This window comes from Balaenoptera borealis (assembly GCF_965194805.1).
Source record: "Balaenoptera borealis genome assembly, chromosome: 16".
Taxonomy (NCBI): Eukaryota; Metazoa; Chordata; class Mammalia; order Artiodactyla; family Balaenopteridae; genus Balaenoptera; species Balaenoptera borealis.
Window position 1 is genome coordinate 45,146,610 of NC_138872.1, and position 25,246 is coordinate 45,171,855.

General features: G+C 53.4%; 2 protein-coding genes and 1 long non-coding RNA gene across 3 annotated transcripts in view; 2 read left to right on the plus strand and 1 right to left on the minus strand.

Moving 5' to 3' along the window:
• The window catches only part of LOC309613470, a 254,337-nt gene that overhangs the window by 52,304 nt on the left and 176,787 nt on the right, over positions 1 to 25,246 (plus strand). The window lies entirely within an intron of this gene.
• On the plus strand, positions 8,743 to 12,554 carry THBD (thrombomodulin). Its single transcript, XM_082360308.1, has one exon. It carries the CDS (start codon positions 8,932 to 8,934, stop codon positions 10,684 to 10,686), a length of 1,755 nt encoding a protein of 584 aa, XP_082216434.1. The 5' UTR covers positions 8,743 to 8,931; the 3' UTR covers positions 10,687 to 12,554.
• On the minus strand, positions 19,950 to 24,574 carry SSTR4 (somatostatin receptor 4). The gene is given in 7 exon segments (XM_082359705.1): positions 19,950 to 23,451; positions 23,454 to 23,975; positions 23,977 to 24,037; positions 24,039 to 24,373; positions 24,377 to 24,418; positions 24,421 to 24,474; positions 24,476 to 24,574. Coding segments are annotated over 7 exon segments (1,155 nt in total). The 5' UTR covers positions 24,533 to 24,574; the 3' UTR covers positions 19,950 to 23,367.

A 25,246-nucleotide genomic window follows, 5' to 3' on the forward strand; every position in this document is an offset into this window, starting at 1 on the left:
GTGTCTGCAGTAATGTCGTGGCCTTTCTTTAAGAGGCTTTTACAGAGGGGACCAGATGCCCAGAATGGCTTTGATGTTCAGAGACTGGATTTGCTGTTTAATGGTTTGAGGCTGAAATGAAATGCTGTTTGTTAACTTTAGTTACATGCTGAACGTTCTTCAACATGAGGCACTTATCCTTTTTTGAGCATAGGAAAAGATGATTCATTTGGACCTTGTTATTTCAAAATTTGGAGTCACATGGTCTGGAATCAACTCATGCATTAGCTTAACAAACAAGAAAACAAACCAGAATGAATGAATGAATAAATAAATAAAGTTTTGCTGGGGGAAATGAGGTTCATAAGAGATTTTTAGCTGAGCTGTTTAGCCTACAAAATTCATCTTCAGGTGCACTTATCCCAATGTTTACATCCATTTGTGTAGAATAGATAGGAATTACAAATATTCTCACATGAATGCAAATGAATCAATATCTGTTCAATATTTGTTCTGCGTATTTTATTCTGTTTCTACTTTTATGTTAAGTGAACTTGTAGTATTTAGTGGTGAATTCGCTTGTCCATAATAAAGCCTGATTAGCATAAGGCTTATTTTCTCACATGACAAAGGGTCCAGAGATTGGAAATCTCAGGCTGCCACAGCCGCTGTCAACTGCCTTCCATCTTTTTGGCCCTTCATCACCAGCTTGTGGCTTTCATCCTCATGTTTACCACATGGCCCTACAAAGGCAGTCCTTTTTTTCTTATTTATAGGCAGAGAAATGTACCAATCCCAACTCTACAATTTGCTGAGTTGTGGTAAGTGTACACACCACCCCATAACCATTGCTCCAATCAAGAGGACCTCCCACCACCCAGCGGGTCCCCTGTGCTCCTCCCAGTTCATTCCCCCTCCCCACTGTGCAGACCGACACCGCTTGGCTTCTCATCACTATCCATTCCATTTGCCTGTTCTAGGCATTTGAGTTGATGGAATCAGAGTTTATCGGGTTCAAGCCTGTTGTTTTGTTACTTGTTTTCTGCCTTTTCTACTTTTTTGTTTTTCTTCTGATTCTTTTTTCTTGTTTTATTTTGGGCTAACCAAGTATTGTGTTTTTCATTCCTAGACTTCATTTTTTGAGTAGTTTTAGGTTTACAAAAGAATTGAGTTGAAAGTACAGAGAGTTCCCTTATAATCTCTCAACACTTTACAGTTTCCTGTTATTAGGATTTGGCTTTGGTGAGGTACATAGGGTAAAATGATGAGCCAATATTGACACATTATTATTCACTAAAGTCCATAGTTTACATTAGGGTTCACTCTTTGTATTGTACATTCTATGGGTTTTGAAAAATGTATCATGACATGTATCCACCAGTGCAGTATCACACAGAATAGTTTCCCTGCCCTAAAACCCCCAGTGCTCCACTGTTCACCTCTTCCCCACTTCCCCAAAGCCCTGGCAACCACTGATCTCTCACTGTCTCTGTAGTTTTACCTTTTCTAGAATGTCATACATTTGGAATCATACAGCATGTAGCATTTGCAGACTGGCTTAGCAATATGCATTTAAGGTTCCTCCATGTCTTTTCATGGCTCAATAGCTCATTTCTTTTTTGGTTTGAATAATATTGCACTGTCTGGATGTACCATCATTTATTTATCCATTTACCTACTGGAGGATATTTTGGTTGCTTCCAAGTTTTGGCAATTATCAATAAAATTACTATAAACATCCATGTGTTTGTGTGGACGTAAGTTTTTAATTCATTCATGTGAATACCTAATAGTGTGATTACTGTATATTATAAGAATATGTTTAGTGTTGTAAGAAATTACCAAACTGTCCTCTAAGGTGGCCGAACCATTTTGCATTCCCGTCAGCAATGAATGAGAGTTCCTGTTGCTCCACATCCTCCTCAACATTTGGTATTGTCAGTGTTCTGGATTTTGGCCATTCTAATAGGTGTGTAGTGGCATCTCATTTTTGTTTTAATTTGCCTTCCCTGATGACATGATGTGGAGCATCTTTTTATATGCTTATTTGTCATCTGTGTGTCTTCTTTGGTAAGGTGTCTGTTAAGGTCTTTTGCCCATTTTAAAATTGGGTTGTTTTCTTATTGTTGACTTTTAAGAGTTCCTTTGTATATTTTGGGTACCAGTCCTTTATCGAAAATTTTTTTGCAAAGATTTTCTCCCAGTCTGTGGCTTATCTTTTCATTCTCTTAATGGGTTTTAGTTGCCCCACACCTTGTGAATTGCGAGTGTGCTGAGGAGAAAGTATGAATAAACATGGATCTCACCCAAAGTGGCTTCCTTCTTTTAAGGGTTAAATCCCTCCAGTTTCTGTCTGATTCTGGTCACTATCCAGTGTCTTCAAATAGTTGTTTTTTATATTTTGTCCAGAATTAAAAATTTCTTTTTTACCAGAAACAGATCTTATATTTGTCCTTTTTGAAGGATCCTCCAGATAGCCCACCAAGCAGTTTTTAAAAATATCCCATTGGCTAAAATTGGACAACATGACCGTCTCTAGACTGACCACTGGGAGGGTCCTTAGAGAACAGGCCTGTGAGGGGTTGTGGATGGGGGAGGGGTCAGTCAACCAAGAGTGTCTGCCTTGTTGCCATTTAAAACATTCTCTAATTCAGACTTTTCATATTTTCCAGACCCACTTTCCTTCCTCACCCAGCAAGACAAACACATGCTCCTAGATTTCATCTAAATGACTGGGGTTTGACACAGTAATTTTAGATTAAAACTGAAGTTGAACCCATTAGTTTTGTGTGACCTTGGTGTGTAGATTCTTGAAGATGATCATATGTCTTCATAAGCTTGAAGTCTTGAGGGCCCTGGATCCTCATAACAATTTTCTGGACATTGAGGCTTGGATATCAGTATAAGCAGAAGTGTAATTGCTGACAGCAGCATACACAGCAGCAGCTGTTTTCTGGAAAAAATAACTCGGTACTTGCCCCATGGACCTGCCTGCTTCCCCTGCCCATCCTGGTGTCCATGAAGCAGATCCAGAGGTTCGGAGTAGCCCTAGGACCCAGATTTTGTCATCTAACCCTAGGATGTAGCTTTTATCCTCATTTTGAGAAGAGAAGTTGAGTTTCAGAGAGCTTTTCTATCATAGAAACAGAGCTAAGAGTAGTCATACTTGTTCAAGTTCATCTTATGTGCCCAACATTGTGCTAAAATACTAACTATCTGTCCCTTTTGTTGACCTCTGGTTTGAGGGATGTGACCTCATGAACACACAGAAGGTACTATTTAATGATGACATTTGACTAAAAATAAGAATCAGGCTTTGAAATTTAAATAAATTAGATCAGATAAATGGCAATCCAGGAAGCTACACTTCAACTTATTCAAGTTTGCACCAACTGGGCTGGTGGTTGGCTGCATGAAACAGAAATCCGATTACAGTGGAGGAACCAAATAGAGATTTATTTGTCTTCCATGACAGGAAGTCCAGAAGTTGGCGGTCCAAGGCTGGGGCTCTGAATTCTTGATGCTCTTAGCATCCTGGATCCCTTCAACCTTCCTGCTTTTATCCCAATGTGTGACTTTCAGCCTCCTGATCATGATGCCTGCTACACCTTCTTTGTGGCAAAATTCTACAAATTCCACTTAGCTTGGCTTAAAAATATATTTCCATGACCTCATCAGAATAAGATTTGGGTTAGCTGTGCCCCTGCAAGCAGGAACTGTGGTTGCAGGTCCATGGATGTGTTGGCGGGGCCAGGACCCAAAGTGGACGGCCCAGGAGAAGAATGAGGATGAGGATGTGATCAGAGCCTTGGGGCCACATCATCTGCATGATGAGCCAGTGGTTCTCATGCTTGTGCATCAGAATTCCCAGGAGGGCTTGCCCAAACCCAGATGGCTGGGCCTAAGCCCTGGAGTTTCTGTTTCAGGAGGTCTGGGCTGGGCCCAGGAGTCTGCCTTTCTGACAAGTTCAAGGTGACAAATGGTGTTTACAGAGAGAAGACGTGACACTGATGCTGCTGGTCTTGAGGGCTCCTTTCTACAAACTTGAGCGGGTCAGTGAACCTCTGTGGGGGGCCAGGGAAGGAGCTGGTTCGGTGCGAGGTCTCAATGAGGCCATTCTGCTGCCCGGCTGGGTCCTTTTCCAGCACAACCACGCTGGGGGAGTGTGTGCGCCCCTCGTCTCTGGGATCTGGTCAAAGGCAGATTCTGATTCGGGAGGCACAGGGTGGGGGCAGAGATGCTGCATTCTAACCAGCCCCCAGGTGAGGATGCTGGTCTGGGACCTCATGTTGGAGGGACAAGGCGGCCACTTGGCTAGCAGATCCCTTCTTCTCCCTCTGCCTGTTTCCGACCCCAGCTGCCTCTCACTAGGCCAGAGGTGGCGATGCACGAACAGTCTGGGGCAGGGTGTCGACATTTTTGTCACTTCTACTGAGCTCTGGGGACTGACTCATTTAAATGACATTCTCAACAATTTGGAAAGATGCTGGGCCAGAAATGGAAATGGCAGCAAATACTTTCTGGGAAACAGGAAGCCAAATATATATTTTTTCAATCATTATTTTCCCCTGATTTAGAGACTGCTTAACTCCCCATGAAATACGACTTTGAGATTACAGGATAAAATACGAAAATGATGTCCAAGCTCAAGACCACAGGAAAACAGCAGAAGAGCAAACACTGTGAGAAAACAGAGTCATGGTTTCTCTGTAGCTTATTTCAAGTTCTGGATTTGCATGTTATCAGCAGTGTGTATTTACCCTGGTTGTGGTAGGACCAGCTGGAGTTTTAAATATGCACCATGGACGATGCTGCCAGGATTCTCCCCTGCATCTGTTGACTCCGAATTCTTCAGTGGCCAGCTGGCCATCAGGAGCATAAAAGTGACGTCCAGTTCCAAGGAGGAAGCATCCTTCCTCATTGCCTGTGGAACATGAGATAAGTATGTCCCCTTTCCTGGGGGGTCCTTTAAGGGACTTTGGAAGGCTGGGTCTTGCTAAATGTCCCAAAAGTCCCATCCAAAGGAGAATAAACTCTAAAGAGAAGCCTTTGCCAGTGCTTCTCTGGGATCTGGCTTCAAAATTATTCCCAGTCTGAAAAGCATTCCCAGTGGTTTGGGTGTGGGTGAATGCTTCCCCCTCCTTTGGTGGGTGGGCTGGCTCTGGGTGCAGGTGAGTGGGGTCAGGTACTCCCAGTGGGAAGCCACTCCCTCCCCTCTTCCCACAGAGCTAGACGGAACCCCAGGCACCCCCCAGGCCTGTGAGTGGAAGTGGGATTTCTGAGTGATGAACTCAAATGTTGGCAGCCCCTTACCCCAGAGCAGAGCTCTCTCCCCACAGCTGCTCTCTGTGACTCCTTCACTCCCCCGGGGGGCCCATCTGCCCAAGTTCCAGATGTTCTCAGTCTGTTCACCCGGGAGCTGCCAAACCATCCTGCAGGCCTGTTCTCAGACCCCCGAGGTCTGCAGTAGCTGGTCTGCAACCCTGGTTGATGAAAATAGGCCATGTACTTGCACCAGCATCTGTGAGTCGCTGGAAAAAGTCAATAATAAAAAGACAACTAATCCAATTAAGACACAGGTAAAGAATCTGAATAGACATTCAACTAAAGAAGACATACAAATGGCCAATAAGCACATGAAAAGATGTTCAACATCATTAGCCACCAGGCAAATGTAAATCAAACCACGCTGAGAAACCAGTTCACTCTCACTAGGATGGCTAGAATAAAAAAGACTATTTTTTCCTCCATTTAATTGTCTTGGCACTCTTGTGGAAATTAATTGACTAAAATTAAATACAAAAAGTTTTATTTTTGAGCATCTTTTCATGTGCTTATTGGCCATTTGTATATCTTCAAAGGGTTTATTTTTGGACTCTCAATTCTGTGCCATTGATTTATGTCTTTCCTTATGCCAGAACCACACTGTTTTGATTACTGCAGCTTTGTAGTAAATTTTGAAATCAAGAAGTGTGAATCCTTCTGTCTTGTTTCTCTTTTCCAAGATTATTTTGGTTATTCAGAGTCCCTTGAATTTCCATGTGAATTTTAAGATCAGCATGAAAATTTCTGTAGAGAAATCAGCAGATATTTTAAGAGGCTGCACTGAATCTGTAGATGAATTTTGGGAATTTTGCCACCTTAACCATATTAAATCTTCCAATCCATAAACATAGGATGTCTTTTCATTTATTTAGGTCTTTTAAAATTTCTTTCAACATTGTTTGCAGTTTTCAGAGTATACATTTTGCACTTCTGTTAAATTTATTCCTAAGTATTTCATTCTTTTTTAATGTTATTGTAAACGGAATTGTTTTGTAATTTCATTTTCAATTTGTGCATTGTTAAAATGCAAGTGATTTTTATGTATTGATTTTGTAACCTGTAACGCTGAAATTGTTTATTAGTTCTTATAGTTTTTGAATAGTTTTCTTAGGATTTTCCATATACAAACGAGACAATATCGTGAATAAAGAGATAATTTTATTTCTTCCTTTCCAATCTGGATGCCTTTTATTTGACTTACGTGTGGAACTGCCCTGGCTAGAATCTAGCTCGAATCTCCAGCACAGGTGCAGGAGAGTGAGGTCAGGTACTCCCAGCGGGAAGCCACTCCCTTCCCTCTTCCCACAGAGCTAGATGGAACTGTTTCTGGCGAGAAACAGTGCCAAGCAGGGTCTTCATCAGGGGACCTAGGGGTTAACAAGTCTACCAGACGTTCATGTTAGAACTAGAAAGTTCTTTTTTACATCTCTTAAGAAAAAAGCTGCTTGCCACACTTGATAAAGCTCTTTGGCTAAGGGTGAATCAGCTAGAACTCATCCGTGAAGTGACCCAGCCTGGTGACGGCCAGACCTGAGGCTTCAACGTCCCTTAACTCCTTTAAGGGCTGGCAGGAGCTCAGAGGGCCCCGCCCTTCGTTTATGGCTTTGTCCGCCGTAGTCCTGAAATCCTTTGTAAATGCTGAACAAAGGGTGTGGCTGGTCCGGTCCCCTTTCCCGTCTCACGCGCCCACCTCTGAGGTCTCTGTAGGGGCGAGTTCCAGCCGGTGTCTGGAGGCCCCGCCCCGCCCCAGGCCCGTTGCACCGAGACAGCCTCTCCAAGGCGGCCAGAGTCGTGACCCCTGACTCAGCTCTGCAGCCAGTGGGATGTCAGGCCAGCGCCTGCCCCGCCCCCACCCGGGGCTGCGTGACTCTCCGATCTGGGGGTCTTTCCTTCCTCCTCCCGGAGGGGCAGTCGATCCCACTCCGGGGAGCCTCAGACCTCGGTGTCCCTTTTCGTGGGGCGCGGGGGGGCAGCGGGATATTCAGGAGGCTCTGCGCCCGCGGGCAGGCGTCAGGGAGTGCGGGGACCACAGTGCCTCCCCCCTTTCGCTTTCGGAGTGTCCCCGCGCCGCCCCCTTGGTCCCTGCGGTCAGTCCGTCCGCCGGCAGGTGCTTGTCTTCCGCAGGTGAAGACACCACACTCTCCTGTTCTTTCGCAAGTCCTGGGCTCTGCTGGACGTGGGGGCCCGATCCTCGGGTAGGACGAGGGGTCCGCGTGTCCTGCCGGGGGAGAGGCCTCTGCGTCCCCACACCCTAACCCTTTCAGCCCAAGTTCGAGTTCACCAACGTCTTTGGTTTCGTTTAGAGTTCAACAGCGCCGCCGCCTGGCGCGTCGCAGTAAGTGACCGCGGCGGAGGATGGCACAGGGTGTTAAAAAAAAAAAGTTTGCCTCTCACCGTTCTGCTTTGGACCCACCCCTCCGCATTCCTGATCCGAGAGTGAGCGGATAAAGTCGCGAAAGTGACAGATTCCAGTCTCCTCCCAGCGCTCCCCACCCCGCGCGTGCCCAGGACAGCACCTCGTCTATGTCCTTTGCCGCCCAAGTGGCATTTATGTGCTCCTCTGTGTCAATCTGATTGCTCAGCCAAAGGGAAAAACCCTCAACAGACAGACCCTCCCTGCGAGGGCACACCGCGCGTCCCTTTGGGGGTGCGAGTTGCACAGTCCCTCTGAGATGCTGGAAGAACTCATTCCAAACAGGCTAAACTCGCTCGCCCCCACAGGGCTCGGCGGGAATTCGCCTGCTACCACTTCCGAAGGGTGGCAAGACCTTGACGCCCTGACAGTGTCCCCACGACTTTCTCACGCGATGAGATGAGGTCTGGCCGTGGCAGCTGGCACTCAGGGACTCGTGGGTCCCCACTCGGGGACTGGGTGTAAGGCCAGTCCTCCTCCTTTGCGCGTGGTCGCCTCAGCCACGCCCTCTGTCTCCAAGCGCCTCCTTCTCTAGGCGCCCTGGCCGGGGCGGGTGTGGCTCCCTCGCCCTGCGCTCGTGTTTTTTGGCGAAGGCCACGCCCTAGGCAGCCCCTCTGGGTGGCGGGCAACTCCTCCCGCAGCCTGCAGGTCCTGGGCGCTACGTCCCCACCTCTCATTCCAAGCCCTCCTCGCCCAGTCTCCTCTTCCCAGAGCTCCGCAATCCAGCCTTTCCTTGAAATAGGTGGTAACAACACATTGATGAAGGAAAAGAAAGAGGACCGGAGGTTAAGGGCTGCGGGTTAAGCCCCTTGTAGGGCTGCACGCGTGGGGCGGGTCCTGTCGCCGCGCTGACAGAGGTGCTGCCCTCCCGGGAGCCTGCGCTGCCGGCCCCGCCCGAGGACCTCCCAGCCGGGGCCGAGTTTACTCATCCCCGCGAGGTGATCCCGGGCGCGAGGGCGGGCGCAGGGCGTCCGGAGAACCCAGTAATCCGAGAATGCAGCATCAGCCCTTCCCACCAGGCACTTCCTTCCTTTTCCCGAACGTCCAGGGAGGGGGGCCGCGCACTTATAAACTCGGGCCCAGGCCCGCCCGCCTGTCAGAGGCTGCCTCGCCGGGGCTGCGCGCCGCAGCCGGACGCGCCTAGTCCGGGACCGACGCGAGCGGCTGTCGCCTCTCAGCCCCGGCCGGGCCCCTGCGCGCTGCGTGCGGACACTATGCTCCGCGTCCTGCTCCTCGGCGTGTTGGCCCCCGCCGGCCTGGGGCTCCCGGCGCCCCCGGAGCCGCAGCCCCTCGGCAGCCAGTGCGTCGAGCACGACTGCTTCGCGCTTTTCCGGGGCCCCGCGACTTTCCTCGCCGCCAGCCGGGTCTGCGAGCAGCTGCGGGGCCACCTGATGACCGTGCGCTCCTCGGTGGCAGCGGATGTCATCTCCCTGCTACTGAGCGGCGACGGCGGCGATGGCCCGCGGCTCTGGATCGGCCTGCAGCTCCCGCCCGGCTGCGGCGACCCGGGGCACCGCGAGCCCTTGCGCGGCTTCCAGTGGGTTACGGGCGACAACCGCACCAGCTACAGCAGGTGGGCGCGGCCTCACGACGACGGGACGCCCCTCTGCGGTCCGCTGTGCGTCGCCGTCTCGGCGGCCGGGGCTCCGGCACCGGGAGAGCCGGCCTGGGAGGAGCTGCCGTGCGGCGCGGAGGCCGACGGCTTCCTCTGCGAGTTCAACTTCGCCGCCTCCTGCCGGCCGCTGGTTGTGGAGCCCGGCGCCGCGGCGGCCGCCGGCGTCTCTGTCACCTACAGCACCCCGTTCGGGGCCCGCGGCGCGGACTTCCAGGCGCTGCCGCTGGGCAGCTCGGCCGCCGTGATGCCCCTCGGGGTGAAGCTGGAGTGCGCGGTGCCGCCCGCAGAGGCCGAGGCGCGCTGGGGCCGGGAGGCGCCGGGCGCCTGGGCCTGCAGCGTGGAGGGCGGCGGCTGCGAGCACGCGTGCAACGGGAGCGCCGGGGCGTCGAGCTGCCTCTGCCCCGCCGACGCCGCCCTGCAGGCGGACGGGCGCTCCTGTGCGGTGCCGGCCGAGCACCCGTGCCACCAACTCTGCGAGCACTTCTGCGTCCCCGGCTTCCCCGACGCGCCCACCAACTACACGTGCATGTGCGCGACGGGCTACCGGCTGGCTGCGGACCAGCACCGGTGTGAGGACGTGGATGACTGCATGCAGGTGCCCAGCCCGTGCCCGCAGAGCTGTGTCAACACGAAGGGCGGCTTCCAGTGCCACTGCTTCCCCGGCTTCGACCTGGTGGACGGCGAGTGCGTGGAGCCTGTGGACCCGTGCTTCGGCACCGACTGCGAGTACCAGTGCCAGCCCGTGGGCGGAACTGACTACCTCTGCATCTGCGCCGAGGGCTTCGCGCCCATCCCCCACGCCCCGCACAGGTGCCAGATGTTCTGCAACCAGACTTCGTGCCCGGCCGACTGCGACCCCAACAACCTGGCGATCTGCCGGTGCCCCGAGGGCTACATCCTGGACGAGGGCTCCGTGTGCACGGACATCAACGAGTGCAACAACGGCTACTGCCCTGGCAAGTGCCACAACCTCCCCGGCACCTACGAGTGCATCTGCGGGCCCGACACGGCCCTCTTCGGCCAGACTGGCACCGACTGTGACCCCATCAAGGTGAGCGGCGGCGACCAGGGCGGCGACGAGGAGGACGGCGGCTCTGGGGCGCTCCCGGGCAGCCCGACTCCCGGCGCCACCCCTCGCCCCTCGCCCCCGCCCGCGGGGCCTCTGCATTCGGGCGTGCTCGTCGGCATCTCCATCGCGAGCCTGTCTTTGGTCGTGGCGCTTTTGGCGCTCCTCTGCCACCTGCGCAAGAAGCAAGTCACCTCGCGGGCGGAGCTGGAGTACAAGTGCGGGGTCCCCGCCAAGGAGGTGGTACTGCAGCACGTGAAGACCGAGCGGACGCCTCAGAAACTCTGAGGGACCTCCCTCCCTGGCCCAGGTGTTGGGTGGCCTTTTCCTCCCTCCTGGGACTCATTGCTCCTCCCCTCTCCAGCCTTTCTCTCCCACTACCCCAAAGCACCTTAGCTGGCGTCAGAACTGGAGAAGACGCTCGCTCCTCTTCTTTCGCTGCTTCTACACTTGGCTATGGGGGTGGGGGCGCGTTGGAAGAAGTATGGCCCCAGCCATTTCCATGGTGTCATCGGACAAGTGGGCAGAGATGGCAGTTTTATAGTGACAAGATTGCAAAGTGTCCGATGCCCTCACCAAGGGGCACAGGAGGGGTGAGTGTTCTTGGTTGGCAGCCTTGGGGCAGACTTCATCCCAGTGGACTAAGTGAAGTGTAATTGAGTCATAGATAATGACCAAGATATTTATTTTTTAAGTATTTTTTGTTCTTTGGCTTCTTTCCCTACCCTTGTGTCTCCGACACCCACTTTGTATCCCTCCCGCCTTTCTCCCTTCCCTTCTCTGCCCTTCCCTGTCTATATATTTATGTGCTCCCCCTTGTCATGGGGCCCTTATACTATCTTTTCCAGCCCTCTCGCATTTATGAAGCCAAGCCGCATTTCAGCCCTTTCGTTTCTCCCAATTTACCCCTCCCAGGAACTCGGCCAACCCACCTGAGCCACCCTACCTGTATTGGACCCTACTTCTGCCCTTAGCTGTCTGCCTGGGCAGAACTGTTATGTGAAACAGAAACAAAAACACTAGAAATAAGAATGGTTGGGAATTTGTTCTTTCAGCAGATTTGCTAATTTATCCTGAAATTTCAGGCTTCCAGAGCAATATCATTTTAACGAAGGTTAAGATGTGAAGGGCATTTGTTAGACTAATGTTGCTGGACTACCACAGGAATTCAATGCAAGGAGATTTTCATTTTTATTTTTAAACAAAGAACCTCCGTTTTATTGTTGTTGTTGTTTTGATTTGGACTAAAAAGTAGTCCTTGTTGTTAAGCTTCTGATGCAGTGTCTTTTCCTATTATTATTATTCCTATTATTATTATTATTAGTTATTTTTGACAATGTTGAAAATCTTTGTTCACATGGTTGCTCTAAACTGAGAGAAGATGGAAGCACCTCCTGGGAGACAGTGTAAGAAAGTTTTGAGCTGTAGGATTCATGCCAATGACCATTTGGACTCTCACTGTTCTTGTCATTTGTAGGCCCAAATAAAACCAGCTCTACTGGTTTCTTGAATTTGGGAGTTTGGGGATGCAGCCTGGAGCATGGCCAATTAGGGCCTCACCTTGATCAGGCCCTCGAGAAGTTCTCCCAGTTCGGAGGGGCCTTCTAAGCCCAGCCATTTGGAACGTGGTCCCGGGACAAGAGGCTGGAGCTGCCCCTGCCAGCTGGTTAGAAATGCAGACACTCAGGCTCCATCCCACCTACTGCACAAGAATCTGCATTTTAACGAGATCAGCAGGGGGTTGTCTGCTTCGTATATTTGAGGAGAGCTGTTCCAGACAGCTTCCAACATTCTGGAATAGATTAAATATGGATGAGTAATAAGTAGCAGGCCAAGTCAGGCCCTATATTCTCAAGAAACTGAGGAATTTTCCTTTTATAGCTTTGCTTTCTGGTAGAAAAGCCTAGGTACACACCTTTAGACATTGCCACACAGGGTCTTTGGTTCAAGTAAGCTAGGAATGAAATGCTTCATGCTTCTGTGTATGGAAAAATGTGTATCATGTAAATGTATCTTTTGTAATGCAAAGGTTTTCCTCTACCATTTTGTAAACTCAGCACATTTGTACATAGTTATTTATTTATTGGAGATAAACTAGAACACAGGCAAAACTCCTGCTTATGACATCACAAGTAGAAAATAAACAAATAACAGTGCTCTTGGGTTTTGTGTCTGTTCACCTCTCTCCCCCAGCCCCCTCGTTTTATGTTATTAAACGAGGCTCATGGACAATGCGCATGCCAAGAGGAGCATTTAAAGGCTGCCCGCCACCCCATCACTAGCTCCATCTACTCCAGGCTCCATCTCTGACTTTCAAAGATCTTTCCAGAGGAGATTGTTTTCACTGTAGAAGGACTTCATGTTATGTCTGTGTGCAAAAATATTTATTTTTTCCTTCTGTAACCATAACAACTTCATACACAGGACTTATGCCTAAGTGTTTTAAAATATATTATAGGATTATTTGTTGGGACGAGTTAAACAGTCCTTCTTGGGGCATCTCTTAGAATCTTGGCTGTGTGTCCCTCTGTGAATGGTTTGGCATTATCTGCTCTCAGAGATATGCAAACACAAAAGTCAGTCTGTGGCTCAGAGACCAAGGTCTCATGCAGTATTAAATCATCCTCATTTCTCTTGGAGATAGGAAACACTGTCTTTTTAATACACACATTTCTTGGGGCCCTTTTCCTGGGATGGTGAAACTGGCTGAATTTTATATGCAGTGTTCTGAAAGTTTTCAGAAAGCAAAAGTTGGAAGAAAATTGAATTCAGTCAAATATCCAAATATTTTTATACACTTGGATCATGCCGAATTTCTCAGTTTTAATGAGTAGTCGCTGTCGTGAAGATGCAGTTGGAGATGTCAACATCCATCTTGGATGAAGGAGACGGTTTTGGGGTGTGTGTGGAGTGGGTGATAGGTGAGGGGTGCCCTCCCGAGATGGCCAGTGCAGCAATGTTGCCCTCAGGACCTCGGAAGGCTAGCAGAAAACCAGATTCAATAATAGGTACGTGTGAAGGAAGAACTCGATGAGTGGGAGCAAAGCAGGTGCAGATAAATCATGTTGGGGGTCGAGAGGGGAGAGTGATACCTTACCAATCATCCTCACCACCCGCCCTTCCACTTTTCAAAAGGGTCTGCTCCCAGGAGCAGTCAAATTGACTGTCAAAGTCTTACTGCTTTAGGATGTCTTCCTCCATCCTTTCTCAAGAACACAAGAAAACCAAAACATGCTTTCAAGACTCAGAGGCAAGAACCCTTACTGGGGCATCTTGGACCCCAGGACACTGGTGGGGCGAGGCGAGGTGAGGCACTGACCCTCGCGATGTGCCTCACTTCCTGTCCCGTGGGAGATCCAACTCCCTGTGTACAGGCTTCACCTGAACTTGAGATTTCCAAACTTCAGCCTCTCTCTGAAAAAGACACCATATAAACAAATCACTTAACTCTAAAAATGATTCCCCCAGTGTTTCAAACCTGGGTGGCCCTTGTGAAATGGGCCGTGGGCCCTGCCTTCTATTCACATCGTTGTCATCCAGGTCTCCCAGTCTCAGCAGTGGTGTGCGGTGTGTGTTCGCTGATGGCGTTCCAGGGCTCATGGGGCCTGGGGAAGGAGGCCAGGGTGGATGAGTCAGAATTTGATTTTATGACTCAAATGACTTTTTTGCCCTCAGACCGAACCGCTTGGATCAGTTCAGCAAATATTTATTGAGCGTGTGCTCTGTCACTGGTGGGTGACAGGCATGGTGACAAACCCCTGCCTTGAGAAGCCTGAGCTCTGGTGGGGGAGACAGACATACAACAAAGGATCTCCGCCCCCCCCCCCAAACTGTAATTGCCTCTGAAACAGTGGTAGGAGCCAGGGAGGAGGAGCACAGCACGACAGGGCTGGAGAGCCTGCTGGACCAGCTGACACAATTCTGGACGTGAAGGAGGAGCAGGGGTTGGTCAAACACAGAGCAGAGGGCAGAGCAGTCTGGGTGGAAGGCACAGCATGTGCAAAGGCCCTGTGCTGGGAAGAGTCTTGGCAGAGGGTGTGGAGTGAGGTGAGCAAGGAGGAGGGGGTCCAGGATGAGGCTGCAGAGGTGGGATGCAGAGAGAAAAGTGGAGGGGGGGACCATAGGTCAGCTTAGAGATGTCGAATTCTGTCCTCGGTGCAAGTGGAGGAGTTTCATAAGAGCGCGCTGGTGCACCATTTACGCGCTGAAATCATTTGAGAAGGTAACGGCTACTTCTAGACTTATTTACGTATCCCCACGGCAACACTTGCACAGTTTGCATTGTAAGAATCCAGCAGGGCCAACAAAGAGTGTGGGTGTCATGCACCCCAGATCTGAATCCCAGCCTGACATGGGTGGTCACACGGCCACGGGCACCACACAACCCCTAAGACTGGGAGTTCCCTGGTGGCCTAGTGGTTAGGATTCGGTGCTTTCACTGCCGTGGCCCGGGTTCAATTCCTGGTCGGGGAACTGAAATCCCACAAGCTGCACAGTGCAGCCAAAAAAAAAGAAAGAAAGAAAAAAACCCTAAGGCTGTAAACAGGGTGCCGGCCCAGCCCCCTCTGGGGTTTCCATGAGGATTAGGTGAAGGGAACTGGCCCAGGTCTGGCACACAGCAGGTGCTCCATAAACGGGGCATGCGCGACAACGACCTGGTGGGTGTGTAAGTGGATAAAGAAAAAGGATGTGTTGGGATCTGGAGTGTCTTGAGGGCAAGTTCAAGGTTTCCAGAAAGTGGAAAGGGTTCTTTCCAGGCACGGTGCGGTCATTTGGAAGGGCTGCTGTCCCACCTGGACAAGTGTCCTGGTGGGGTCTCGGGCATCAGGCAGAGCCGCAGGAGGGGATGTTCGCACAGCGGAGATGCAGTCCCTCCTCAGCTGTAAAATCCATTTCAAAGACCCATTCTCCCTGCTTACAGGCCCATCAAAGTCTGGGGGAGCAGAGCCCCCTCCACTGTGCTCCCAGGGAGGCCACAGAGGAGGGGTGACCACAGCCCGAAGCACCCCCCAACTCCAGCTGCCACGTGGGGCCCCAAGTCTAGTCACACCAAAGAGGAACCTGCCAAAGAGGAAAGAAACTTCAGTTCAAAACAAGGGACTGGCCCTGTGTCCACAACTGTCCCAGTGGGACTCTGGGCCAGTGCCTGGCCTCTCCAGCCATTTGTCCGCCACAGAGGGCACCGCAGTGGGCCGTGGGCCTGGGCACCCAGCCCCCCGGGGAGTTACAGGCCCCTGGACTGTAAAACCCGCCTTTTTTAGCAAACAGTTCTATGAGTCCTGAAGAACACACATTCGTGGAACTACTGCCATCATCAGTATATAGAATATGTTCATGACACCAGAAAGTTCCCTCCTGTCCTTCCCCCTCTACTGACGCTGGAGTTGTCTACACAGCAGGCCAGATAAAGCCTTTTTCCACTCTGAGGCTCGCTATGCCCTTAAGATCTCCCCGAACCAAGGATCCTGTGTTTTCATGTTTGAATCACAAAGACAAGATTTTCCAAGGAATGACCAGACAGACAGCCTCTCTTCCGTTTCAGCAAACAGATTTTTAACAAAACCCAGCTCACATGTCTCCCAAAGCCCTGCTCATTCACCCCGCGTTCGGGCCCTGGTTGACCGAAATCCTGGCAGCCCACCAGAGTGTGTAAAGACACACAAAGCAAGACGGAAAGCCTGCATATCACGCATTTCAGGGAGGAGGGGCACCTTGAGGCACGCAGGAGGAAGTAAGGAAATGCTACTGCCCACGGAATCCCAAGTGGCCCCCCTGCACGGCCACAGCCCTTCCTGAGGCTCCTGGGCGTGACCTTCTCATGCGGACTGGGCAGGGGGCAGAAGACCCCCAAGCTCACAGTGGTCGTGTGTCGAATGGGGGTTAATCATTATGTCATCTCTTCGAGGAAAACCGAGGTTACGAAGAAGAGAGAAAAACATGTTTCCATGGTTGTCGTGACTCGGTGGGGGGCACCCGAGCACATCTGAAAACATCCCTGACCTTCTCGGCATTTCTTTGTAAAATAACACAGGCTACGCCCGACTCTGTCTGTCTGTCTTGTTCAGAATGTGTGCCTGGGTTCAGCGCTATCTCTTTTTGTTTTGAGAGAGCCCTTCTTCCTTTTTTTGGTCAGCAGGCTCAGATGTAGGCAAACAACAGATTTCCTCTCACAAGAGAAATGAAATATTGTTTTAACATCAGATTCTAACAGAATCAAAATCCTCTTCAGCCTGTTTTGAAAGTGTGATTGCGAAAGACAGAAGGACCCTGGGGATGGTTAGTTCAGTCACGACTGCTGGAAATGGTGGAAACAAAATGGGGCAGCAGAAGCAGCAGGGTTTCAGGGATCCCGTGAAAAAATAAACCAAGATTCCAAACTGGGGTCCGTGGTGATGACGCCCCCCGCCCCAGGCCAGACATATCCCCCGACTGCACCTGAAATAACCTTCTCCTGAACAAGACATCCACGAGTTGTACCATCCTGGGAAGCCCCTCTCCTGCACACTCGACTTAGGGCAGGGTTTCCCTGTCCTCCTGGAATCTTCTCCTGTCCTCACCCGGAGGCCGGCCCCAGCTGCTCACTCTGGGCTGTTGGACTCAAGCAAACCTTCCCTCGGCCACCCAGTGAGGAAGAGGAAGAGGAAGAGGGGGCTTGCCTCAGTCTCCTATACCCTCCCCCTTCCTTCTGCCTCCCCCCTTAATTCCATTCGATTTCCTTGAACACATGGACCCCTACCTCCCGCAGCCATGCCAGAGATCCGCACCCCCTACCCTGCACCCTCGTATTGGACAGACGGTTCGTTGTTCAATTCATCTTGAAATGGTGATCTAAACCAGAAACACCAGTTTTGGCCCTTCTCTGCCAGCACTGACTCCCCCGTTTCTTCAAGCATCTTCGCCCTGTCCTAAGAGGTAGGACTTGGGGAATCCCACGGGGACAGGAGGAGAAAGGGAAGCCCGAAGGCACAGGGCAAGGCCCCCTCTCTGTGGTTTGTCTGCATTTGCAGAACGAGGGTATCAGCCTCAATCAACGGGGCTGAGACGATGCAGCACCAGCCCAGCAGCCAGCCGTCCAGGCCGCGATGGGCAGACGGGGCTGGGTCCTGAGGAAGAGCTGGCTCTGCGGGGCTGCGGGAGAGCTCTGAGCCCCGGAGGGGAGGGGCACCCATGCTGAGGAGGCAGCAACCTGCCCGGCACTTGCTCAAGCCCCGGGTTGTGGTTTGCGGGGGTGGGGTGGTTTCTGGAGCCCAGGCTGCTGCTTCAAATCCAGGCGATCAGGAGGGCAGAGCGCCCTGCTTGGGGATGTGGGGAGATGGTGTGCTTGGGTGGCCTGCCTGCATCTGGGGAGCACCGTCCCCAGGTCTCTTCCCTTCGGGTCCTCCCCATGCTGCCCCCTCAGCGCATGGATCACGGCCACCGAGAGGGAAGGACACGGTCCTGGAGCCAGTCCCCATCTTGACTGAGGTGGCAGTTAAACGATGGTAACCTTATACATGTCAAAATGCACAGAACTGTGCACCGAAAAAGAGTGACTTTTCCCATGTATAAATTATGCTCCCATAAAAACAGATTAGAAAGAAATCACAGCCTCCTCGGAATGGCTAAAGAAAGCTGGATGCAAAAAAATACAAAAACCAACCAAACACAACGCCCCTCCCCCAAATACACCCCCAGCACCTTGCATACACCTCCCTGTCTTCCTGTGCCGTCGGGTCGCTGTCTGAGCGGTGAGCCGCCTGGGCCTGCCCCGCACACCTGGGCTGGATGCTCTTGCTCTGTCCTTTCTCCAGGGGCCACGCAGCATCCCTGCGGCCGCGCTGGGCTGGTGAGCGGTGACCTGCCCCCGGCCTGTGTGTCCCCAAATCTGTTTCCTCACCCAGCGCACTGTCCACACCTCGCCAGGTGCCGGGTGGGGCTCACGGTGTCCTCATAACAGGAAGCCTCGGGTCTTACTTTGATGGTCAGTGCTCCTTTTCTAGGCAACGCGGTTGATGATTTTGGACTTTCTCAATATTGGTTCCCTCATTTTCAAAAGAGCCCCTCCCTGTTAGACACTAGGCCAATCCCGTCACAGGACCAGGGACCTTGCCTTCTTGTTGATAAAATGATTTAAAAACATTAAAACGATGAGAACACGATCCTGCCAACCTCCCCCTGAAAAGTGGAGGGCACATGCGCCCCGGCTTCACAGGGACTCGGGGTCGTCCATGGGGCTCTTGACCAGGTGGACCTGCACCTCTCATTGTCACCACCGTCCCACGGCCGGGTCCTAAGTCCTCAGTGGGGCCTATGAGGTCCTCGTCTGCTAATGCCTCCCACTGACTGGGCATCTCTGGCCTCTGTTCCAGTTACCCGGGGCACTGTCAGTGCCTCCCTTCCTGGCTGCTGGCACACACCGTCCCCTCTGCTTCGGCCCTTCTGCCCACCCTTCTCATCCTGGTTTCTCGCACACAACTCATGGAGGACGTCGCCCCCCTCAGCCTTCCTGGGGGGCCTGCCCTGCACAAGGTCGGGTCCTTGAGTGCATCGCCTCACAGAGACCAGATCACTTCCCCGATCGTTCTTATTTTGGCTTAGAAGCGCACTCTCATTCCCCTGCTGATCTGATTAATGCCCCTGGTTGCCACTAACCAACCTCCAGTTTCCTCGAGGGCAGAGCGCTGTCCACGGAGGCCCCAGCCCCGCCCTGCCCTGACAGAAGCGGCAGGGGGTGTGCAGTCTGTATGCCTCTGCCCCCTTCCCCTGCCCCCTGTACTCGCCTCCCCAGAGCAGGGCCTCGGGGTGTGGTACCCACTGGCCAGGTGCAACAGGACAGGCCTCCGGATTCTGACATTTGTGCTGAAGGAATCTGAGGTTATTCCATTATCTCCTTAAGGAGAGGGAGGATGTGGAATGGGAATGCTTCTCGGCAGACCGCCTGACGGAGAACACTTTTGATGTGCAGATTTGCAGGAATCTTCCCAGCCACTGCTCAGGTTGCCAAGTTCGATTTCTGAGGTAGCACAGCCAACGCAGACCTCTCTTGGTTGTTTTTCCCTTTGATATCAGCGTGGGCACCTAAGGCGTGGTAGGTAGGATGTTTTTATGGTGAAAGTGAAGCCAAGAATTTAAAGATAAATGTGCAAATTGCATTCAAGTTTGCTCAAAACATAGTGCTGACAAACTGGGCAAGAACTCCGATGAGTGACCACCTGTCACGTGCAAATACCGTCTTCCTGATTGTCTGGAAAAATTAAACACCTGGCTGGTCACTGAACAGTAAATTAAAGGCAATTTTAAAAGGTAAAGCCAGCTCACTGGCGGAGGGTACCTGAAGGCTGTTTCTACTTGGATAAAGATGTTTTCATTCCTGCTTGATGATCGAGGAAGGATACAGTGGAAACTGGTATTCTTGCATTGGTCAGAAACGCAGAAGTCTTATTTCCTTTTTGGTTAGTGTGTTGATCTATTTGTTTATATAGTCACAAACAAAAAAACAACAACTGTATGCTTGAAATACAGTGGATTTCTACTAAAAAAAAAAAGTTTTCATTCCTGATGCAGCCAAAAGCTGTGATCCCCTAGTCTTGGTAAGTGGAGAAGCACTGAGGTCAAAGGGTGTCTGCACAGCTGATGCCCCAGGCCAGTAAAATGTGCAAGTGTCTTCAGACCTCGAGGGAGGGTTTTATGCAGGCGTGACAAAGGCCCCTGTTGCTACAGCTGGCAGTACCTCGCCTCTAGCACATCCCCGACAAATGATCGGCATGTTTTGCGACTACTGAGTTGTTAAGCCCCTGGAGTCGAGAAGGTCCTGCGGCTGAAAAAGAGGACGGCTGGCAAGACTCTCCCCGCTCCACCACATGATTTATGACTCCAAGGTCAAAGGCAGCGCCAATGCTCATTTTTAACAGGTTATGGAGATAGCAATATGCACAGAAGAATGCTGTCGTCCCCTCCCACCACCGCAGCACCTTGCTCCAGCGTTCCTGATAAAATAGAGCCACAGCTGGGAAGAACTCGAACCTCACAGTCTCCCTTTGTGCCTATTTCAAGTGGGAAACTGAGGCTCAATGAGGTTATACCACTGCCCACGGGGCTGGCTGGCGCGGAGTTCCCCTGCCTCCCAGGGACTTCTCTTTCCATCACTTGAGGCTGCCTTGCCTTCAACCACCACCAACTAAGTTGAAAAGGTTGCATTGTTTTTTTTTTTTAAGTATTATTTATTTATTTATTTATTTATGGCTGTGTTGGGTCTTCGTTTCTGTGCGAGAGCTTTCTCTAGCTGTGGCAAGTGGGGGCCACTCTTCATCGCGGTGCGCGGGCCTCTCACTGTCGCGGCCTCTCTTGTTGCGGAGCACAGGCTCCAGACGCGCAGGCTCAGTAGTGGTGGCTCACGGGCCCAGTTGCTCCGCGGCATGTGGGATCTTCCCAGACCAGGGCTCGAACCCGTGTCCCCTGCACTGGCAGGCAGATTCTCAACCACTGCGCCACCAGGGAAGCCCCCAGAAAAGGTTGCATTTTTAAATACTCAGTAGAGCATGAGTGTTGCCAAGACTCTGGGTCGGTGCCCCATCTTGCCCGCCAGAGAGTGTGCTCAGTGTGAGTCACTGTGGGAGATCCAGGAGAGGACCCCAGGCCCTACCCAGGCTGTGACAGAGGCCCGGCAGCGCATTCAGACCACTGCCTGTGCTGTGAACCCCTCACCTCGCTGCCATCAGCCTGCGTGGTTCACACAGGTCAGTTCAACCGCATCTATCAAGTGGCTGTCCTGCCAGGCAATGCCAGGCTCTGGGGAACAAAGAAACAGTTCACTTTCAAAGGCTCTCAAGAGGTTACGGTTGCACGAGGCCCAGCACCGACTGACTCCAGATGCCCAAGGTAACTCTAGTGTGTCCTGCCAGGGCGAGGGTGGTCTGGCTGTGTCTGCGTGCATGTGTTTGTGTGTGCATGTGTACGTGTGCATGTGGGTTCAAGGGGCTCCGTGTCTTAGTTAGGAGCTGCCAATCCACAGCCATGTCTCCAGTCTGTGGTGCAGACTTGGCTACACATTTTCTCTCTGAGACAGATGGGGACCACCCAGTGCAGACCCGGAACATGTGCATATCCACCTCGTCCCCAGCCTACACAACACACTCATCACCACTGATCACTGCTTCCAGGTCACTGGGCTGGCTAGTCCCGTGCAGGAGTAAGTGCCCAATGGTAAGGCTGTTTCTTTTATCATTCATTAAGGGAGAAGCTGGCATCTACAGCCACGTGGACGAAACCATCAGGTTAGGCCTCTAAGAGTCACCAGGTGCTGGCTGGGGAAGGGCCTCCTGATTTTAGAGGCAGAACTCTAAGGACCTGGGTTCAGTCCCTTGCCCGGTCACATGACACTGGAACCAGGACCCGAACTTGGCTCTCCTGCCCGTTCCTGGAACATCAGGGGTCTGCTTACATCCCTGAAACCTGGCTTTGGCCCGATCTCTTCAGGGAAGGGCCTTGTTGCCTTTGCCCCGGCTCTCAGGGAGGAGCCCTGGCCCATGGTGGAAGCGGGGCGTCCCCTCTGGCCTTGCCCTACCCTCTGGGCCCTGCCTCAGCCTTCTTTAGCTCCCCAGCAGCCCCCTGTGCCCACCTTGGAGTCTGCAGGCTGCCGGAGGAGACATGAGTCTGGCAGGTCCTGGACCAAGTCAGGCCCAGGACTTTTTCTCTTGAAGCCGCCCTTCCAGGAAGCCGTGAGCTCTGCAAGCCTGACCCTCGGGTGAGCGGAGGGGCCTCTCCTCAGAGGCCCTGCTCCCCGCCCGCCCCAGTATCTTCCTCTCACCGTCAGGCCCCACCAGCCAAAGCCAGGAGTGTCCTTGGCTGAGCTGAGCCGGGGCCCCCGTGGCGCTCCCTGCACACAGAACAGCCCGCTTGCCGTTCAGCCTCCCACAGAAGCCCTGCCTGCATCTCCCAGCCCCCGCCTCTGCTTTTGGCAGAAAGCAGGATCAAAGCTCCTCGTAGGCCAGTTTTGTCCTTTGGGGAAAGATAATTTATCCTTGGGTGAACATCAGGCAAAATATTATGGCCTTTTACTGTGTTCAGCCTACATTTGTTTATTATCAACATCTGGCTGATGTTTTCCTGAATATAGACTATTTTTTAATAGCGGGTGATACAGCTGCTTCCTCCATTCAAAATCTGGGCTGATTTCCATCTGCCTTCTCTGGTCTTCTTTCACCTTCCCTTGCTCCCCTCCCACCCAGAGGGAGGGGGCAAGAAATCCCATCATTGGAGCTAGATGAGATTTATCCTCTCCGCTTCTTTTTTATGGACCTGGTTTCATGCCTCATAATAAACCCCACTCCAGGTCTCTCTAAACCTTTTCTACTCACAAAAAGCCTGCTACCGGCCCAGGACAACCAGGGTGACACTTGTGATTGCAAGCAGGTATTGGGCCGGGGGGTGGTCAGTGGGGGTGACAGAGTCTGGGCCCCAGGCTGTCACACACAAATATCTCTCTGCACAAGGGCCCTGGAACAGCAGCAAAGGGAGAGCATTTGGAGGCATCTCCCTTCCTCCTCCTCTTTCCGAACACGCTGTGTCCCCACCACAGGCAGAGAGAGAGTCTGCGCAGAGCAGGGGTGCCGGCTCCCTCCACCGTCCGGACAGTCCTCTCCCAGGCAGAGCTGCTGTGACAAGTCACGTGCAGGTGGCCACTCCTCCCTGGCATCCTCCCTCCTCCCCCCTCAAAAACCAGCCAGAGTTTCAGGAATGATTCACATCCTAGATCAGTTCTCAGAAGGTCCTACCCCCATGGAAGCATCCTTCTGAACGTCAGCATGCTGGGGAGAGGGGAAGCCTGAGGGGCCCTGATGCTCTTGGGGTTGCACGAAGACTGCGGGAAGCAGGTGCCTGTGGAGGAAGGTGGTGGTTCTCAGGGGAGCATCCAGCAAGGGCAGTCTGCTGGGCTGTAGGGTGGTGCAGATCCCTTGGAGGTGGCCACGCTGGGTGGGTGGGGAGGGCATCTCAGAAGGTGGTGGTCCTGGTGAGGGGGACCTGCTTGCGGCTGGGTTCTGGTTGCCTGGGCTCCTGCTGGCAGGGGAGTGGGGGGGGCATGCGGCTCCTGCGCCCCCTCTGCTCTTGAGGGCGGTGGCACAGAAGTCCAGTGGCTCTTGGTCTGCACCGCCAGAGGCATCCAGGAGACAGCAGCGCAGACAGAGAACCCGCTGGAAGGACCGGCGGAAGTTTTCAGAGAGGAAGCCGTAGAGGATGGGGTTGGCGCAGCTGTTGGCGTGGCTGAGGATGAGGGACACGTGGTTGACGGTGGCATCCAGGCCCGTCACAGAGAAGTTCAGCAGCTGCACCGCGTAGAAAGGTAGCCAGCAGAGCACGAAGACGGCCACCACCGTCAGCACCAGCCACGTGATCTTCTTCTCGGAGCGCTTCTGCTGCTGCCAGCCGGCCGGCAGCGCCAGCGCCCGCATCTTGCCCACGATGAGCACGTAGCACAGGCCGACGGCCAGGACGGGCAGCAGGAAGCCCAGCAGGAAAGTGCAGACCATGAAGACCGCCGACCACGCTGGGCGCGGCCAGTGCAGGTTGCAGGCCACGGCCCTGCCGCCGCGGGCCGGCCGGCCTGGTGTCGGCGAAGACGGCAAGGGGCAGGGTGCCCAGCGAGGACGACAGCCACACACCTGCTGACCAGTCTGGCCCCGCCGGGCCAGCGGCAGGTGGCAGCGCGCAGCGAGTGCACCACAGCCAGGTAGCGGTCCACGCTGAGCACGGCCAGGCAGAAGACGCTGGGGAATGAATTGAGGCCGTCCACGCTGAGCACCGCGCGGCACCGCGCCGGGCCGAAGGGCCAGTGGCGCAGGGCGGCCGACGAGGCCACGAAGGACGCGCTCAGCATGAAGAGCTCGTCGGCCGCAGCCAGGTTCAGTAGGCAGATGTTGGTGGCCGTCTTCATCTTGGCGTAGCGGAGGATCACGAAGATGACCAGGGCGTTGCCCACCAGGCACACCAGCGCGGAGACTCACTGGATGGCTACCGAGCCCGCCGCCACCGCCCGCCGGTCCCCGCCGCCGCCGCCTCCTCCGTCGCCGCCGGGGTGCCGCTGGCGTTGGTCGCCGGGGGGCCAGGCCGTCTCGAGTCTTTCCTCGCCCCCGGGAGGTGGCGTCGGGGGAGCGCTCATCCCGGGAAGGCGGCGGCGGCGGCGCGGCGGAGCGGGCGCGGACGGCGCTGAAGCCCGGAGACCCGCGGGGCTGCGGGGCTGACGCGCGCCTTTCCCTGCTCCGCCCAAAGCGGGGCGCTCCCGCCCACCCGCGCCCAGCCCCGCCTCACGCAGACCCCGTCTTCTCCGGCCCTTTGCCACCTTCTCCCCTGCTCTGCTCTCCGGGACCCGCAGCCGCGGGGTCAGGGGGTTCTGGAGTCCTCCGTTTGGGTCCTGAGGCCCCCGGGATGGCGGGGACTCAGCTGTGCGCACAGAGGCAACTGCCGGCGCTGACATCCTCCCATCTCCAACCCCGCCCCTGCCCCGCTCATCCTCTGAAGACCCGCAGGGTCTGTCCCGCCTGAAACTCTTTTTACGGGCAGAGCCCGAGGTTCCTGCTGGCGTCGCGGGGAGTTCCACTTCTGCCCGGGCCCCCATCGCTCCCTCTCCGCACCCGGCGCAGCCGCGGATCCCGCGACCTTTTCCATTGGATTTTGGTGGGGTTGGGGGTTGAGGTGGGAAATGGACACGCGGAGGCAGAGATGCCACAGGAGAAGGCCAGCCTCTGACCTAGGTGCTCCGTGCGCGGGCCGGCACGGACGGAGGCGGAGAGCACTAGACCCAGACGCCAGGAAACCTCCGCCCCGCGTCTCGGCTTCCCTGGAGGCGGGGTCTGCACCCGGATATCTGAAATGT